The sequence below is a fragment of the Nicotiana tomentosiformis genome, chromosome 2, assembly GCF_000390325.3.
Source record: "Nicotiana tomentosiformis chromosome 2, ASM39032v3, whole genome shotgun sequence".
Lineage (NCBI taxonomy): Eukaryota > Viridiplantae > Streptophyta > Magnoliopsida > Solanales > Solanaceae > Nicotiana > Nicotiana tomentosiformis.
Window position 1 is genome coordinate 60,983,703 of NC_090813.1, and position 18,884 is coordinate 61,002,586.

General features: G+C 34.0%; 3 protein-coding genes across 4 annotated transcripts in view; 1 reads left to right on the plus strand and 2 right to left on the minus strand.

Annotated features, from left to right (window-relative positions):
* Positions 1–2,059: 2,059 nt before the first annotated feature.
* LOC104092263 (DNA replication licensing factor MCM3 homolog 2) lies at positions 2,060–8,628 on the minus strand. Of its 2 annotated transcripts, none has more exons than XM_070195433.1 (16): positions 8,454–8,628; positions 8,199–8,317; positions 7,696–7,904; positions 5,980–6,110; positions 5,656–5,894; positions 5,332–5,568; positions 4,973–5,127; positions 4,694–4,902; positions 4,440–4,606; positions 4,166–4,355; positions 3,917–3,976; positions 3,739–3,831; positions 3,343–3,563; positions 2,741–2,797; positions 2,503–2,644; positions 2,060–2,325 (listed from the first exon to the last, which is right to left on the minus strand). In XM_070195433.1, exons 1-16 carry the CDS (start codon positions 8,517–8,519, stop codon positions 2,263–2,265), a joined length of 2,358 nt encoding a protein of 785 aa, XP_070051534.1. In that variant the 5' UTR covers positions 8,520–8,628; the 3' UTR covers positions 2,060–2,262. The 2 variants fall into 2 exon arrangements, with proteins under 2 accessions (XP_070051534.1, XP_070051533.1); XM_070195432.1 differs by having other exon boundaries at positions 2,741–2,803; positions 8,454–8,626.
* LOC104092257 (tobamovirus multiplication protein 1) overlaps positions 8,571–18,884 on the plus strand; it is a 157,775-nt gene continuing 147,461 nt past the window's right edge. The window contains exon 1 of the mRNA XM_070195434.1: positions 8,571–8,585. The gene's annotated coding sequence lies outside the window, so the exon portion shown is untranslated. The remainder of the gene's footprint in view (positions 8,586–18,884) is intronic.
* LOC104092262 (3-oxoacyl-[acyl-carrier-protein] synthase I, chloroplastic) lies at positions 10,500–15,158 on the minus strand. Its single transcript, XM_009597810.4, has 7 exons — positions 14,601–15,158; positions 13,399–13,830; positions 12,936–13,109; positions 11,424–11,537; positions 11,215–11,316; positions 11,053–11,119; positions 10,500–10,882 (listed from the first exon to the last, which is right to left on the minus strand). Exons 1-7 carry the CDS (start codon positions 15,051–15,053, stop codon positions 10,815–10,817), a joined length of 1,410 nt encoding a protein of 469 aa, XP_009596105.1. The 5' UTR covers positions 15,054–15,158; the 3' UTR covers positions 10,500–10,814.

An 18,884-nucleotide genomic window follows, 5' to 3' on the forward strand; every position in this document is an offset into this window, starting at 1 on the left:
GGAAGAGAAAGACCAAAGATATTGCTATAGTTCGGTGCTAAGCCATCCTTTTTTTTTAATCATTAGCTTTATGTACTATTAATAAACATTATGATCTCAAAGATGTCATATATTTCTGTATAACATGCACAAACTCATAAAAACACCACTATGATGAATGAAGGCAAATAAATCTTACCTATGGTCGTATTTGATTATATAACAAATTCATTTCTCTTCAAAATTATAATTATACTATCGTGTAATATAAATTATATTAACCTTTAATCATAAAATAATTTAATATTAGAATGAATTGTGAAATTCACTCCCTGGACAATAGAGATCTCGTACATCTCACTTTCTTAAATTTTTACTTTGGGTTTGGTTTAGGCAACAATTATGTTCCTTACTGACTAAAACTCTACGAAAAGAAATTTCATATTAGATAGTACAAAAAAGTAGATATTTGTGTAGTGGTATGAATGTATAAACCCTTACCATTATGAAGAAAAAATAGAATAAAGTTACCTTGCTGCCAAATTGGTATTGGCCAACGCCATGGAAGTTAAAGAGCACCTACCACATAATCTTGATAGAAAATTATGAAATGAGTCATTCGTGCTGATAACGTGTTGTGAAATAAAAGCAATTTAGTAAAACATGAACAAGAAATGGAGATAGAGAGAAAGAAGAGATTTTCTTCTTCAATTGTGTTATCTTTCCTATATATTACAAGGCCTTTATATAAGCATGAAAAGTGAAAAATCACTATTGTGAAATAGTGAGTGGAATGGCCACTATTGAGAGAAATGGCCACTATTGAGTGGAATTGTCACTACATAAATATGTCATTAAGAATTTGAGAGGAACATCATGGAGGAAGATCATGGGGAGGGGGGGGGGGGGGTATAGAGATAATTGAGAAGAGTAGTGAGCATTACTCCTTTGGTGGTTATGAACATCCATCATAATTCAAGATTTTATAACAGTTCTATCTTTTTGTCTAATTTTCTTTTCTTGTTTTTTCAATTAAAAAGTTTCTTTTTTTGTTATTTGAGGGCTATTTCTATCATGAAACAATTAATATGGAGTTAAACTTGCACTAGTTTTTTTTTATTAAATGGAAAAGATACTTATTAGTCATATTTTTGTGATAGATTTTTATCGTATAATATTTTATGGAAGTCGAAAAAGTTATTTTCATTATATCTTATTTCATCTTTACTGTTTGTATAATTAGAATCGTTAGGTTTGTGAGGAACTTATTTTGAGATTATTATTGGAGGTCATAATACAGAGATTAAATAATGATGAAATTATTTAGTGAGTATATTTTTATTGGTAAATGTTTGATCATTGATCTAAAATAACATACAAGGATATAATATAAAAACTTACATTTGATTTTACACTAAATAAACTTATATAAACTTTTATTTCCAGTTTTGACATGAGTGTTTTTAAAGGATTTCGAGGGGGAGAAGGGGGGAGTACGGCATAAGAAAAATATTGTAGTGGTAAATAATCCTGAAATTGCTTATACCAGAATTAATAATTCAATTAAACACTGTTACTCCGTATCACTTATCACCAAGCTAGGGATAATAATTACATTCGTTTGGAGTTTCGTGTGACTGAACGTGTGATCAGACATATATACAAAGTGAACCTTATAATATTTGGAATTGACCTACTTTTTTGTACGATTATTATGGAAAAACTTCAATGCACTCTTGAGTGGAACAAGTGAAAGCCGATCATGATTTTAAAGAATAGCTCAAGTGCTAAACGCTGCCACAAGTTGTCTTCATTTTCTCCAATGTTTTCTGCTTTTATTTGTCGTTGCTTCAGGTTTCTTTTAACCTTCTTGATTAGAGGCTTAACTGTTAGACTTGAAGAAAAACAAGGCTTATTTATTAGAGAAGTTAATGCAGGCTTACCATGTGGTTTTAGGCCTAGATGAGGCAACGCCTACTAACGAGGTATATATACACTCACGTGATATGCAACTTTTCAGTTGAGGAAACAACTTCTGGTTAAAGCTAAGTAAATGGTGGTCATAACAAATTGAGCATGGTTTCCTAAAGGGGAAATATAAGATTCAAATGCTTCATCAGATCTACATCTGAATGTCAAAGTGGGGATAAAGAGAGGAGTACCACAATATCAAAGAAATAAGAAAAGTTTTGGTATAACAACCGAAAACATTCCCCATATAGTTAGGCTTGGACCATCCATCAGAAAGGAGACAACTGCTCTTGGAGCTCCAATTAGACTGTTTTACATGAAGTAAACAACATTGGTGTCACTATGTATCCACAATTGGCCTTTCTCTTGCATCATCTGCACATTAGAGCACTTCCCACTATTAGTTGTTTAACCTTCAAAATAAGTTATCCAAGCAATATATCAAAACTAAAATACACATTCCAGTGTTGCCCACTTGTGAAAAAATAGGTAATCTTCACATACGTTTGTAACTTGGACACCAAAGACATTGTAATTAAAGAACTTGCATACCTGTAATAGTTTCTCTATCTCCGCCTTTGAGTAAGGTACAGGAGCCCCATTGTTGACAACACTCTCTACATCAGCAACTGAAATTTGTTCAACATGTTGTGAGCTCCTGTGCCTACCAAGCACTGCACTGAATGCTTGCAATCTGCAAGCAAGTTCAGAGATGTTAGATTCCATAATCGACATCAATCATGGAGTATAAGAAAATGCATTCAATGATCAATTAGTTAATCGCTCAGACCTCTCAGGAGATACGCTGATTTCAGCTGCCGAAGGATCATCAGTTTCCATTGCTTCACTGCCCCTTTTCCAAGAAGAATGCAAAAGAAAATTTTAGAAACATAGACATTAGAAGGATAAATATCATAATAGATAAAACAAGATAACACCATATAGATAGATCATCAAAGGAATGAAATGTGAATAACACCATATAAATAGATAATCAAAGGAATGAAATGTGAGGAAGTTGCAACCACCTACTATTGTTTACTTGATGACAACTTATCAGTTATTAAAAACCACTTACCAAAAAACTAACATACCTGTAGCAGATAAACAAGATACCCCTAGGGGTCGTTTAGTACGCGGACTAAATTATCCCGAGATTATAATCCAAGTACTAATTTATAGCACATGAGAGGTGGGATTAAATAATCCCACATTTGATGGGATAAGATGGGATATCCTGGATTAAGTATGGGATTAAATTTATACCTTGTTTGGTTGGCGGTATAAATTTATCCTACATCTTATCCCACCTTATACCTCATACCAAACAACCCCCTAAGACTCAAAAATGGTGATAGTAGCTGAAGCAAGTATATTCAGTCAGTAACTCACCCAACTCCGTCGGCTTCATGATCAGCTGATTCAGTACCAGCATCATGCTCAGCTCTGCGTTTACGAGCTGAACCATTATTACCAGCATCATGGTCAGCTCTGCGCTTTTTCTCCAATTCCTTTTCTCTTTCTTGCTCACGTTCCTCCATCTCAGTCAGTTCTTGATGATATATGGCAAAATGTAGAACTTGAAGAGCAGCGTCAACATCAGACTTCAAAACCTGCCAGAAAAGGAATTGAAAGAAATTTTATAGCAAAAGAAAATCCATTCAGTGAAGATAACCACGCCAAGAATGAGAAAGCAGAACATACTCAGTGAAACTACAGTCCTAAGAAGTTACATACGGTTTAGTTCATCGTCCTACCATAGGAATTATAATCAAAGAAGATTCACACCTGTCTTCTCAACTTCAGCTTGGCATGGGCAGTTGAGAGCCGAATAATTGTTTCCAAAGTTCTGGCAGTAATTGGAAGTGTTCCTCCCCCAGTCTATTGGAAATTCAGGCAAATCAATTACATCACACAAAAACTGTAACAAGATAGTTATCTGGATATTCAGACATCAAACACAAACCTTCGCATTTGTACTGGCACTCCTAAGCTCTGCGTAAGCAGTAGCTATGTGATCAGATGCCTACAAATGGTTATTATAAATATCAGAATGGGAGCAGTACATCAATCAAGATATGCCTAAGGTTTATTTAAAGCCTTATTCTTTAAGAGGGATCTCAAATTTTAAATTCCAAAGGAATAAAGAAAAATTTGATTTTGCAAGGGAAAGCAATGGTGGTATCATCATTATGCATAAATTAAGCTAAATTACCTCATCAGTCAGTTCAGGGTGGATCCTGTTTTTTGCATAATGAATGTATGTCTTAAGAAACTGGATGGTCAGCACATCCTTTTTACGCCGACTTGAATTACCATGTAACGTCCGATTATGCTTAACATAGAGAGGCATTTCGTCCTTGTCATTTTGCTCTTCATATCTTGAATTGTCATCTGATGTCGAGCTACCTAAAAGGTGAAATAGTTCGCTTCATTCATAAGCAAAAAAGAAAGGAAACACATGGAGATTTTCAAACTTCACTGCGAACCTACCTCCATCTATTGTACGATACTGATGCATGCGCAAAACATGCTCAGAAATTTGACGATCAACCCCAGGATCCATTTGATCCAGAACAATAAACAACAAATCAAAACGAGAGAGCAGAGAGTCTGGAAGTCCGATGTTCTTCGTTGGAGTTAATGATCGGTCATACTGTCAAGAACCAAGATGGTATAGAAAAGTTAATGACACATAACTTAAGGATATTACACATAGGTGGACGTGTTTTGAACAACTTACAGAACCATATATGGGATTTGCAGCTGCAACTACACTGCATCGAGCATTCAATGATGCATGGATTCCTGCTTTAGCAATTGTTACAGTCTGCTGTTCCATAACTTCATGTATAGCAACTCGATCTTGATCATTCATTTTATCGAACTCATCAATGCAAACAACACCTCTGTCAGCAAGTACCATGGCACCAGCTTCTAGCCTTCTTTCTCCTGTTTCCAAGTACATATTTGTCAGTTTACTCTACATACAATGCAAATCCTGCTTTTGAAAAAGAATTACCTGTTTCTTGATCAGAAGTAACTGCGGCTGTCAAACCAACTCCAGAAGAACCACGACCAGTAGTTGATATTGCTAATGGAGCAATATTCATAATTGCTCTCAGCAGCTGAGACTTGGCAACAGATGGATCACCAACCATCATCATGTTTATATCACTAAATACAGTAAAAATGGTAGCTGTGAGGACTCAAGAATCAATCTCATATGGAGAAGTTACTGTACATCAAAAAGTTCTACTATAGTTGCCTGAAGCAACTGAAAATAAAAAAGGCTTGATTCACATGGTCAAGCAGTAATGCTAGCAATGGTGCTAAGGAGAGCAAAAGGACGCTAACATAAGGCCAAAGAGCTCATCTTACCCTCTTAAATGAGTTCCATTTTTCAAGTTCTTTTCAATCCCACCGAGCATGAGCAGAACTACTGCTTTCTTTATCCACAAATGCCCATAGATTGAAGGAGCCAGTGAATTAGCAAGTAGGTCAAAAGTATCATCCCTACCACATATATTCTTGATGTCTTTCAGGACTTTCTCTGTGTAGTTTGGCGCATTTGCTGACTTGTTAAGGAGAGACACATTGTTAGCTATGAGGATTGTTCTGCACAACAAAATTGGTGGACAGGATTAAATACAGAAAACAGTGGTTAACTACTCTAAGGGTAGTATTTTACTTTAAACACACAACCTGAATACCCCATTCATGCTTCCTTGGCTTTTACTAGGAAGAGCTTTGTATACCCCAACAACTGCTACACGGTCTCCAGGCTTGCATGAATCAACAAGATCATCCTCCACAACTATATCAACTGTTCGAGGAAGTTGACCAGGAGCAGAATTTTCAGGAACCTCTTGCATTGATAAAGTTTGGTGATCTTTATATGTGCATAGCCCATATTCTGTAACTAGCAAATTTCCATTATCATCCTGCAATATAATCATTCTTGTAAAATTTCTTTTTGCTAAATAAAAAACAAAAACAAAACTACACAGTAAATCAATTTATTATTACCCGTGTCGGGTACACAGAACCAGTTGGCAGACCAACATTTGACGTGATATCTCTGTATTCACGGGCCATGAATTTCTCAGTTGTCGGGCAAAAGTGGACACTCTTTACTACCTTTGGCCTCACAAGAGAACCTATAGATGTTGAAAGTAGCAGTTTTCATCAATAAAGTTAACTAAAATAATCAATTAGTAAGTAGCCTCAAAGCTAAGGACTCAATATAAAACAAGAAAGCAATTTATAACTCAACAAATTACAGACAATGTTTATAACTCAATAATTTCGTTGATGACAGGTGAAATCTGTGATTTAACTTGTGTCTCCCCTTTTAGTAATACATGTAAATGTTTCATTGCAAATATAAGATGGAAAAGCCAATGCAGAATAGCAGTGGCGGACCCAGGATTTTGTGCAAGCGGGTTCAATCTTAGAAGTACATAACTTTAGTCGTAAAATAGTAGTTGTCAAGTGGGTTCAAATAAAATATTTATACAAAATTTATGCAGCTTTAATAGTAATTTATACATATACACAATATTATTTTTTGACAAAGCGGGTTAAGTTGAACCCGCTTTCCACCATGTGCATCCGCCACTGCAGAATAGATGTGATGCTGATAATGAAAGAGAGTGATAAAAGATAGTGATACACTTCAGTTATAAACAACAAGAAATAATGAAAAATACATGTGTTTTATATTCATGCATACTTCAGATTGCAGATATAAGCAGGAAAAATCAAGAGGAAAATTGATGCTAATAAAGAAACAGAGCAACAGAAGACAACACATTCAAATATGAAATAACAACTTGATATCCATGATTCGAGAAATTGGAGCACAAAGCATGAAAAGCATTGTGGATCAAAAGAAATCTCTACCAAAAGTGACAGTCCATAAGGAACTTTTGTTTCTTGTCTCACTAGAAGACAGCTAGCTAATCTTTTTCCAGTTTCAACCAGCAAACTGCACTAGTTACTGAAACTAACAGAGATCCAAAATGCTTCTAAGAATATGGTGCATTTTTCTGAAAATAAGGAACACAGAAATCACCAGTAGAAATGGATAAAATGGATATCTCTTGTCCAGTCCAGCTACTTAGGACTCAATTATAGCTCTTGCTTAATAAATTGAACCCTCTTATAATAGAACTATAGTCCTAGAAAGTTCAGTGTTCTAGTCCGTTCACTAGCCTGGTACTGATATAGCATGCCCCCCTAAAAGCGAGCAACTACTAAATCACCTTAAATTCAATCACTAGACATATGCATGTCTTCCCCTGTCGTATGGACAGGGATATGTTTAAAAGGTCATTCCAAATGGAAAATCACAACCAACATACAGCTGCCAAACACAAATCAGCTGTATCATCATACCCAAGCCTTTGTGGCATGATGTAAAACAACTAGCACACCAGTTAAATAGTTCTCTCTTTTCATTGTTTTTACCATTATAAAAGCACTTTCTTTGAAAAGTATTCATCAATGTTTTCACCATAGACCCTAAATCATCAAAACTTGCAATACCTGACTCAGAAATTATTAGTCCTTCCTACTGATTCATTAACGACATCAATTAAAACAAACTACTTCATTGGCAAAATTGGTGATACCACAGTACATATGAATAATTCAAAATCTACACTTTACACTGACATAACACCACAAAGTCATCATATATGAGCTAGAAATGAGCACTATAAGCAGATTGGAAAGTCATACACTTGGTAACAATTCCTTCAACGCAGACCATGGAACCAATGAAACGGGACAAAAGCTCTCTTGGGGTTACTCTCCTCGAAACAAATGGACCAGTAAACCCAACCAACACTTGCTCTCCTTCTTTAAGGTACTTGGGATTATGGGTCCGGATCATATCCGTTAAAGAATCAACCAATGGCTGCATATATTCACTTGGATTCTGAAGAATCCTACACAATTCAAGAAAAATAAAAAATTGACAAACTGGAAACTAATGTCAACAACCCTAGCTAGTACTTCAAATACTCAATCAAACAAAAAAATCATTGAAAATCTTGTTCTTTTCCAGCATTTTTCCCTCAAATTGATCCCGCAAGCTAAAAAAACTGGAAAAACCAAAACATCAAGCCTAGGTAGTAGTTCATTTTCAAAAAGGCAACCAAAAATCAGTATGTAATTTTTATTTTTTTCTTCAAATTATACGAGCCAAATCACATCACTAAAATTCGTGAAAAATAGGAAACCTGCGAGCCAAATCAGAGCCTTCTCTGTCATTGTAGAAATCAGAGAGGTCCAAAATGACACGACGCCTGTTATTGTTGATCATTGAGTCAAAATCCTTCTTCAGCTCCGTGTCCAGCTCCTGCAAAAAGTGAATCCGCAGTTGCAAATATAACAAAATAATTAAATACAACTAACAGTCCGTCAAATTACACAAACTATATCGAACAGAAATAATGTGGAGAAAGAAATAAAAATGGTTATGGAGAAAATCTTACAGTTTGTTCAAAGAATTTGAGGAAAGTTCTTTTGTGCGATGCCCTGACTTCATCACTTAGATCCATGGCTGACAGAGAGAGACTGAAACTGTGTGTGTGAAGAGAGGGAGGGAGGAGAGAGAAAGAGAGAGAGTTGTGAAAGTTGAGATTTGGGAGGGTTTGCGTCTTATTTTGGAGTTAGGGTTCAGAATTTGGCGGGAAATGAAGGGTTGAGGTTGGCGGGAAGGAGGAGGGCATTTCGTCATTCTATCCGCCTTTTGTTTCTTGTTCTTATTTTTCTTTTTCTTACTTTATCCTTCCAGAAAATAGATGTTATTATTTTATTTATTATATAGAAATGAAACACCTCTAAGATATTTTAAATTAAATTATTTGATTTTTTTGTATCTTTATGTAGTTTATGATAACATCAAAATTTTAAATTTGTGATTGATTTACCAAAAACTAAATTTGCATATCGTTTCTTTTAGGACGAGAAAGATTATTTTTAATTTTTTAAAGATAACATATAAGAGCTCAACTAAAAGATTACTCAATTCCCCATATTCATGTTGAAGATTTTTGTCATTTTTTTTTTCTTTCAGTTTTGTCTATCTTACTTTTTCCTATCTACTTATTATTTAAATTATCTATATTAAATGATTTTTTTTAAAATAGCATAGTTGACTAATTTCAAAAGGTCAAAATGAATATCTAATAGCACCATTTTGTATGTTGTCACACACGTATTCCGTTCTTATATATGGGGCCAATTTCATATATATCCACTTTTGGGGTCATTGCTAAAGTTATACCCACATTGCACAAAATTTTACAAAGTATATCCGCTCGGATTTGAAATAGTTCAATCTTTTCAATACAAGTTCAGAATATCAAATCCAAAATTCTTATATCTTTCAAATGCTACTTCAAAAATTCGAATCTGAAGTAATTTAATATCTTTATCCAACTCCAGAAATTAAATCTGAAGTTCTTCTTTCTTTCAAATGTAATTTTATAAATTCAAATATTAAGTACTAGTTCAATATATTGAATGCAACTTCAGATTTCGAATCTTAAGTTCTGAAGCATAAACTTATTTTTCGAATTTCAACAATCAAATACATGATTCAATGCCTAAATCTATTCCAAATGAGCTCAAATTTGAAACATAACTTTCAATTATCATAAAGAATAAATCTCAATTATAAAATTATCAAAACAACAACAAATTTAACAAAGTCATTTTGCAACTAAAAAAAAGAAAATAACAGTAAACAAGAAGAGAAAGTGTATGTAAATAAAGTTATCCAAAAGTTGGGTAAAATTCAATATGTGAGGCAAATGAAAATTTTACTATGTACATGTGTTAGTTAATTCAACCCATGTTTCTTAAATTTTGTGAAAACCAGCACCGACCTCATAAATTTTGACCCACTCTCCAACCAAAACCTGTCCCCATGGCCCCCTTTGCTTGTCAGTTTGAGCCCAGAAAAGAACCTCTCCATATAAAGCACTCCTTATCACTATCTTTTCGAAGACTGGACCGGAGACTCATTCCATTACAATTCTTGATGTCTTTTTTGTTTTTTCAGAATAACGAGACACTCATATGGTTTGATGTACCTGCACTAGCGCGGCCCCCAGAAATATTTTTTTCATTAAAATTCAAGGTCGAGTCTACAGCAGCCCCAATACCTACTTGGCGAAGCAAAGTACAAGAAATGAATATAGCTGCTTATACAAATTGCAGACCACTTGGATATGGCTGCTGATACAGTTCTCATTTACCTTCTGGACAGGGGATCTGTTCAGAATTTTCTTAAAAAATAATAAACTCAAATGACGTGTCTTTTCATCTTTTATTATTCCATCATGTAAAAATAGCAGTTCAGAAACATGTCATCTGAATCTTAAAATTCTGATTTCTATAAATTTATTTAAGAAGACTTCTTTAATCTAAATCTCCATGCAAAAAAAATACTTTTTTCCTGTCTCTGGGTACCACGAAGCAAAAACATGCTCCAACACCAAATGGAAAATTAGTCAGATGCCATCACAAAGCTCTTAACCTCAAAAGACATTGCATATTTCAAAGCTCGCATCTTTCACATAATTCAAAACCGATAGCATTGTTGTCTAATCAAGCTGTGAAGGTCCAAGCTAATTTAAGGAGTGAAAACACATGCGAAAAGTAAGAATGTTCGTTGCTAAGCTAAGAACTACAAGCCAAAAATTATTATATAAAAGAATTGACAATTGTTCATCTCTCGCAGCGCCTTGTTTATAGCCATGCGGAGATGAAACAGCCTCTGTTTCACTGTAATCCTCTATATTATGCCTCCACAAAAGGAGGATTGCTCTTTGCTGAAGTGAGCTGGATTAAGGCTTGAATGCAGAAAAGGCGACGACAGAGTTGTGACCACCAAAACCAAAGGAATTTGAGATTCCTGCATATGAAAGAAATAGATGTTACTAAATGCCTTTTCTTTTCATAAATAATTTTGCTATCTTCAGCATTTTTATTTTTTTTTGCAAGTTGGAAGTGTTTCAATTATTCCTGAGAACTGTTTATTTCTAAGAAGATAGCACACTGTCATAATTTAAAAGTGTATCTTACCGACATTCACTTCATGCTGCTGTTTTTTGTTTGGAACAGTATCAAACTCCACTGAAGGCTCGGGATTCTGCAATATTCGTTAAAGTTAAGAGATTTGTAAATGAAGAATGAGCATAACAACCAACATTTCATATCCAAGTTTCGGAATATAAAACAACGCACAAATTGGTTAATTGAAGGATGCACCCAGCCGGTTGTAATAGCTTTAACTGTTGCAATAGCTTCCATACCACCAGCAGCGCCCAGGCAATGCCCTATCATAGACTGGAAAAGAATGGAAAACAAAAATCTTGAAAGTTGAACATACTGGCAAAAACTCCAATAAATTCAAATAAATGGAGAGATGCATTACAATGTCGACAAAAAATTACCTTGGTTGCATTCATTTTGATTCCTGAGGTGTTCTTGAATACCTTCTTAATAGCATTTACCTCTGCTATATCACCAACAATGGTGGAAGTTGCATGAGCATTGATGTAATTAACCTGAAAAGAAAAAAGAGAAGATCAACTCAGTAACTAAATCCAACTATAACTTATCAGCAAAATCTACTCAATACAATCTTCACCTCCCCAAAGACATCATCAAAGTTGAATGTTTCAAGTATCCACCTAAACGAGGTTCTAAGATTCTGGATTGCAACGTAGACAGACAATTTCACCTTTGGCTGATTTGTCATAGACAACAACAGCAACAACAACAATGTTACAATCCAAATTAGTTGGACTCGGCCATACTAATTCTCAATATCATTCCTTTCTGCTTGAGCGTCTTAAAAAGGATTACGGATTTTCAATCTTTTAAATTTAACCAATAGCAATCAGTACTAGACGAAAGGACATTCTAGGGTTCTACCAGAATGTGAATGTGGGACTTTGTTAATTCATCAAGAGAATGGTAGGATAAAAATGGAGAAGGTTGTATATGATATCTACCTTAAATTTCCCCATTCTCATATATGGCAGTTCTACCAGTTTCTTTGAAAGATGGTAAAGAATCCTGTATTATCTATGTCTTAATCCTCATCATGAAGGCTTTGAGAAAAATGTGGAACAAGAAAGTCTGGATTTTCTTAGAGCAAAATGAGGGCAATAGAGCAGCACCCTTCGCTGATGGCATGCTGATCCTAAACAATTGATACATCTTACGGCATTCCTCTGTGGTTTCAAGCAGTTGTTAGTGTCATGGCTCAAGATAGAGGGGTTTGTATCTAGGACGAGTTCTTCAGGCATTTTAGGTGCGTTGTGGTTAATGGTGAAAGAATCCATTTTTTCTGATCGCCGGCGGTGTGAACATATGCCTTGATGAGTAACCTTTCCTTTACTCTCAATAGGGGAGGTTTTTATCTAATACAGACGAAGGGCAGTAGTCTTTACTTGGAATCTGGAATTTAGAATAAACCTCACATGGGAGGTAGCATTTGTTCTCTAAGTGACAACAGGACATGGATGGAAGAGTCTTTGGGCAGAAAATCGACATGGAATAGACTCTGATGCGACAAGAAGTTATTTTTGAACTATTAAAGAAAGGAGATTAACTCGTCCACAATTACTCCGATTCAGCCAAAAACTAACACACAAAAATGTCCTGCAACGAGGCTCATGGGCCACGATAAAAAATTTCGTTCAGGTTAACAGTTATTCTCTCCATTGTAATCTTTCCCCAACAACAGAAGAATTCTGAGAAGCAAAAGTATGAAATATGATGGATCCTTGGTCTGGTGGCCCCAACATAACATTTTGTCATTTTGAAAAATTTCCAAACTTTTTATGGAAAACATCTAAAGTAGTATGCTCTTTCCAGCATTTCTTTTACCCCTCTCTTTGACTATTGAGTAGAGAATGAGAGCATAACCTCAACTGATAGGAGAGAGAAGCAAATACCTCTTCTGGTGACACTCCAGCATCTTCAAGGCTGCTTTGAATACATGACGAAACACCAAGACCATCAGCTCGGGGATCAGTCATGTGATGAGCATCACAATTAACTGCACCACCCAAATACTCTGCAATTATTGGCGCTCCTCGTTTCATTGCATGCTCCAAACTTTCCATCACCTGCCAAGCATGTCATTCAATCTTCATAATGACTTTCCAAATGGCGAGTAGATCGTACGAATGCAACATAATCTCTAGTGATTGATCTAAATTACGCAGTACCAGACAATGAAAGAAAGCCCAGCAATTCATGGATAGCAGTTTATGGCATATTTAGTTGCTTCAGCATAGGAGTCAATTTATGAAAAAGAAAACAACACTGGACCGCAGATAACTTGCTCAAACAAGATACAAATCTTAGATGCACTTCCTACGATCAAAATATGATCATCACTTGCAAGAAACTTACCAAGACTCCAGACCCCTCGCCCATAACAAAGCCATCTCTTTCTTTGTCCCATGGTCTGGAAGCAGTTTGTGGATCATCATTCCTTTGAGACAAAGCTCTACATGCCACAAAACCTCCTAATCCAATAGGTATTATGGCAGCTTCAGTACCACCAGCTAGCATCAAATCAGCTTCACCTCTGCGAATGTGATTGGCGGCAGCATAAAAACAATAATTGGAGGTAGCACAAGCAGTCGAGATTGAGTAGTTTGGTCCCATAAAACCAAGATCAATACCAAGCAAGGCAGAACCCATGTTTGTTATGGCATATGGTATAAAAAATGGAGTAATTTTCCTGTGACCCTTTTCAATAAGGTTTTGGACGCCATCTGAGAAAACCGTAAGACCACCCATTCCTGTTCCTACCAGAATACCTGCTCGCTCCTTATCAATCTGCAGGCAAAATATTATAAGTAAATAACCTAAAGTCATTTACTGCAGAAAAGAAACAAATCTAGAAAAACAATGAAAGCGGAACAAGGAGAAAAATTAACATCATGCTTTTCATATGCACCATCAAACATTTGTTTTGTGAAGAAAAGTAGTTTGACTGTTTCTGGAACTCCCAAAATGCTCTGGAAGGACTTAAAGAGACTATTACACAGTTTACGATCACTAAGGTGGTATCTGATATAAACTTGCACAATGAGGGAATACACTTAACTATAAATGGCATTCAACAATTCACATATATACAGAAAAGTTTGTTTTTATCCAATTTGTGCAGTGCAATTTTCTGGCGAATGGGATTCAATTGAACCCCCTTCAACACACTTGGCTATACCACTGTATTCATGTCAATGTAAGCTTTTACCTTTAAAGTTAAAGGCTTAGAAAACCAGAGCAAAACAGCATAAAGAAACGAGCCAAAATAACAAAGGAACACATCATGCAATCCCAATGAATAAGGCAATAAACTGTATAAAAACGAGCTAAAAGTACCAAAATAACAAACCAAGAATGCCAAAATAAACACATTATCAGCAAGCAGTTTTCTCCAAATTCTCCACTTTTCCAAAAATTAAAATAAAGCAATGGACAAAATCACACGAGCCAAAAACACATCATGCAAGCCCAATTCCAGCAAATTCATCATATAGAAAAAAAATGTGACAGATTTACACAAACTCAAAAAAAAGCCGAAGAAAGAAAAAAGCCCAAACCTTTCCAAGTCTGTCACCACCAAGATCTGCATTTTCAAGAGCTTTTTTCCCAGCAACAATGGCATACCTAAGACAATCATCAAGTCTCCTATCATTCTTCCCATCAATATATCCGTCTGATGTAAACCCACGAATTTGTCCCCCAAATCTTGTGGGGAACTTAGAAGCATCAAAACGATCAATGAGTGAAATCCCACTTTCACCAGCCAAAAGTCTGTCATAGTAAGTATCGACGTCATTACCGAACACAGAAACAAGGCCCATCCCAGTTATAACAACCCTTTTCTTTGGGTCTTTTTCTCTTTTTGGAGCGGAAACAGTGGTGGCTGAAGCTGAAATAAAGGGCACTCTTTTGACATGACTCAATGACCTCACATTGGAGAATTGGGGGACGGTTTTTTTGAGTGGATCGAGTGGAGATGGACGGAAAGATGGAGATTGGATTGATTGCATGATTTTACTGAGGAAGAAGAAGCAGGAGAGAAGAGCTTTCGATGTGAACGATGTGGTTGTACTAATACGATTTTCCAGTACAGAGAGGGGAAATATGTTTTGTTACAACAAACAGACCAAAGTGTATATAAATAGAGAAACATTCATGTTTTGGCGAGAAAGTTTAGCGGACATTAATGAAAAACTAAAAAAAGAGAAAGTTTTCAATATTAGTTGAATTTGTGTTATTCAATGAAAAATGGACAAAAAATTAACATTAGATATAGAAAATAGATTTAAGCCATATGGATTGATATGGTAAAAGTTCTTTACACTACTTCTGTAATTTAATTACTTAGAGAATATTAATTGTACTAGTTTTTCAAATTATTAATCAAATGCATTTTTAACTTGATTGTATAAATACATTTTGAGTGTCAGTGCATCTAACTATACTACAATATAACTTTTTAATGTGAAATACCAAAACCAGAGTAATGATGGACCGGTTAGCTTATCTAAATTAGTGTCACCAGTTTATCGTAATTACAATGCTACTATCAATATTTATATTTTTTTTACCGTGCAAAGATCTTCACCTGCATTTGGATTTGTTTCTTCCTATTTCAACTTCAATTCTTTTTCAAAAAAATAAATGTCTTTACTTTTTAACTTTTCAATCTCAATTTACTGTGTAAAATTGTGATCGAGTGTCTCGCTTAGCGCACAGTACAATTCTACGGGGCTTTCACACCCATCTTTTTGTTTTTTTTTCCCTCGCATTTCTATAAATTTTAATATTACTTTTATTGATATTGGTGGGTTGTATTTTGGTTAATTCTTGCGTACAGAAGTGATATAGGCCGTGTGGTTTTTTTTTTTTTTTTTTTTTTTAAGTTGAGGTGTTTGGTCAAGTTTTTAGAAAAAAAAAATTAAAATAAATAAAAATGTGATAAGCAAAAAAATAGTTTCTCCCCCAAAAATATTTTTTTGAAAAGCATTTTTGAGTAAAAATATACTTAAAAACACTTTTTAAAAGTTTGATCAAATATTAATTATTGCTCGAAAGTACTTTTTAAATTAATTAGTCAAACTACTTTTCACCAAAAGTATTTTTTTGAAAAACACTTCTCAAGATGATAAAGTTGATTTTAGAATCATGGCCAAAAAGACTATTAGTGAGATAGTATAGTCAAAGGTCAAACATATTTATTATGCATATTTTTATTAAGTACAATCAAACATCTCTATAACATACTCATTTATTTCTGTATTTTTCGGTTGCTATAGTGAAGTACTGTTATAGAAAATATATATGATAACATAACATGAAAAATTGGTTCCGAAAAAAAACTTGTATAAATGACACCGAGTAGTCATTCTAGAGGGATATTATTTAAGAATTAGCTAATGTGTCCTGAATTTCAGTTTTCCATTTTAATTTTTTCCGATATAAAATTCTGAAATTAAAATTTTTAGTTTAAATATTTAGGACAAAATAAGTATTGGAAAATTTTGAAATAACAGTACCAATAATAATTATATGTGTACTCTCCTTTAAATCTTGACTGTTGTAGTAAAATATCGTTACAAAGGATTACTATTACAGAAAGATTACTAGGTGAAGACCTTGGTCCACCAAATTAATGTGCTCCATACCGAAAATGCCATTACTACTCGATAAGAGCTGAAGTGCACATCCACCTAACCTTCCATTTTGTATCATGCTAATCTGTTTGGCCAAACTAAAAAATAAGCTTATTTTGAAAAGTATTTATTCAAAAAATATTTTTGAAAAAATTCAGTTTGTATTTGGCTAATCAATCTGAAAATTATTTTTAAGCAATAATTTCTGTTTTGCCAAGTGTTTCAAAAAGTATTTTTAACTATCAAAATATGAATAAGGATATTAATAGATTTACTTAATAGTTAATATTATATAAATAAATAAATAATTTCAAATATTTATTAACGATAATATTAAGTTTTTTCTTTTTGTTCAAGTAAAATGAAAATAAAATTGGAAAGTACTTTAATTCTTTCAAGGTGATTTAAATATATCAAAAAAATATTCAATAAATATAAAATCATTTACCCTAAAGTCACTATATATTAGAAATCTATCCTAAAAATAATAAAAAATATTTATACATTAGGAGAGCTCTGAATAATATATCTCTAATTCTAAGTATTAGGTTTAAAATAAGTAAGGTCATTTTGGTATGTATTATATTTTGCTATGGTATTTTTGGTAAGAAAAAAGTTAAAACTACTTCTAGTTCTGCTTGGGAGAAGCTACTTTTTCTGCTTCTCCCCAAAGTACATTTTCCCTTAAAAAGCTTGGCCAAACAAACAATAAAAATAAAATAAAAATCTGACATTTATAACAATCAATAGGCTGACGAACATAATTAACTACCGACAATAAAAATAAGTAAATATAAAATCCAAAACTAAATGAACTTTACCAAAATAGAATTTAAGGTAATCTAAATTTTGATTTTGTTAAATCAAATTCGATTGCTGATATGATACGGGTAGGGGTTGTCGAACCTATTGAAGCCATTATTTAAGGAAATTGAGGTAAAGGAAGAGCTCACAAGTGATACACACGAGTTAGGCAGAAAGCATAGAGGAGCTAGAATTATGTATGGGTTCGGTAACATTTATTTTAGATTCTATATTTATATTAAGAAATTTATTTTTATTAAATATATATAAATATTAAATTATGGACCCAATAACTTTTGCTTATTGAATAGCGTGTTTGTATATCAGTTTTTTTAGCTGAACGTCTAGGTTCTTCATGATAACTTGTTGATATTGCCTCTAGATATGAGTAGGCAATCATTATCTAGAGACAATCTAATCTACCCTTTAGTTTGATAAACCTAATAGGTTTCTTCAATCTCTACTTGAGGTTTTCAATGTATTTCTTGAGGATCGGATATTAAGACAGATCTAGTTTTTCTCTTGATTTCTATCAAGATTTTATTGTAATATTCGTATTTTAATATAAAAATAAAAACATGTCATGATCTATTCTTAATTATCCCATCATCTTTAATCAGAAGTTTCGAGTTCGAGTCCAAGATATGAAATCACATTTGTTTGAAAGCGTTTTACCTAATGTGGGACTTTCTAGCGCGAATTTGAATTTAGTCGGGCCCCAACGGGGCACTGGACACCGGGAAACAAAAAAAATAAATTATCCCATCATCTTGAAAATGACCATACCTCCCCCCTACTCTATGATTTAGAAAATGGTCATAACTCTTTTGTAATTACTCTTCCACGTTCTACCATAAATTACACACTAATTCATCCATTATCACATGATCTTCATGATTTCATAAGTTATTATCCCATTTTCTTCCAATTTAATCCAAAGAAGTATTATATCTTGGAGAGACAAGTCAAGAGGCTTACCTAGGGTGAAGATTTTTGTTGCAGTAGGCTTGAATCTCCTTTAAAAGAGCGAGATATCCGCATCTCAACCTAAAAGTATTTTATTTTTTTCATTATTTTTCAATTGTAATTGTATTTTCACCAACAATTATCATACCTTAATTTTCCAACTAAAACACCCATCTGAAAATTCCATATGCATCTGCAAAGTAAGTAGAAGACTGACCTGTATTTCTGTCTTACCTAACCAAACCAATTCAGCAACTTTTTTCACTTGATAAAGTCTTGATTTGGTTTATCTAATGCAAGTTAGCTATAACTGGCCTTTAGATTCCATTTGTATGTGGTGAAAAGGTTGTTGTTGCTTAACTTTTAGAAAGGATGCTAATTAACCTAGACACAAATTCATTTAATATTGAGATTCGATTTGATTTTATAATTTTG

Bases quoted from the DNA above. Each gene is read 5' to 3' on its own strand.
- LOC104092263 (XM_070195432.1), bottom strand. From the start codon at position 8,519: ATGGATCTAAGTGATGAAGTCAGGGCATCGCACAAAAGAACTTTCCTC. The intron at 5,128-5,331 runs GTAAGATGAGCT...TACTGTATTTAG, and splicing joins AATGGAACTCATTTAAGAGG to TGATATAAACATGATGATGG. The intron at 2,804-3,342 runs GTGAGTTACTGA...TTCTTGGAAAAG, and splicing joins CATGAAGCCGACGGAGTTGG to GGGCAGTGAAGCAATGGAAA.
- LOC104092262 (XM_009597810.4), bottom strand. From the start codon at position 15,053: ATGCAATCAATCCAATCTCCATCTTTCCGTCCATCTCCACTCGATCCA. The intron at 13,831-14,600 runs GTTTGGGCTTTT...TTTTGCCTGCAG, and splicing joins GTGGTGACAGACTTGGAAAG to ATTGATAAGGAGCGAGCAGG. The intron at 11,120-11,214 runs GTGCGTTGTTTT...CGAATATTGCAG, and splicing joins ATCCTTCAATTAACCAATTT to AATCCCGAGCCTTCAGTGGA.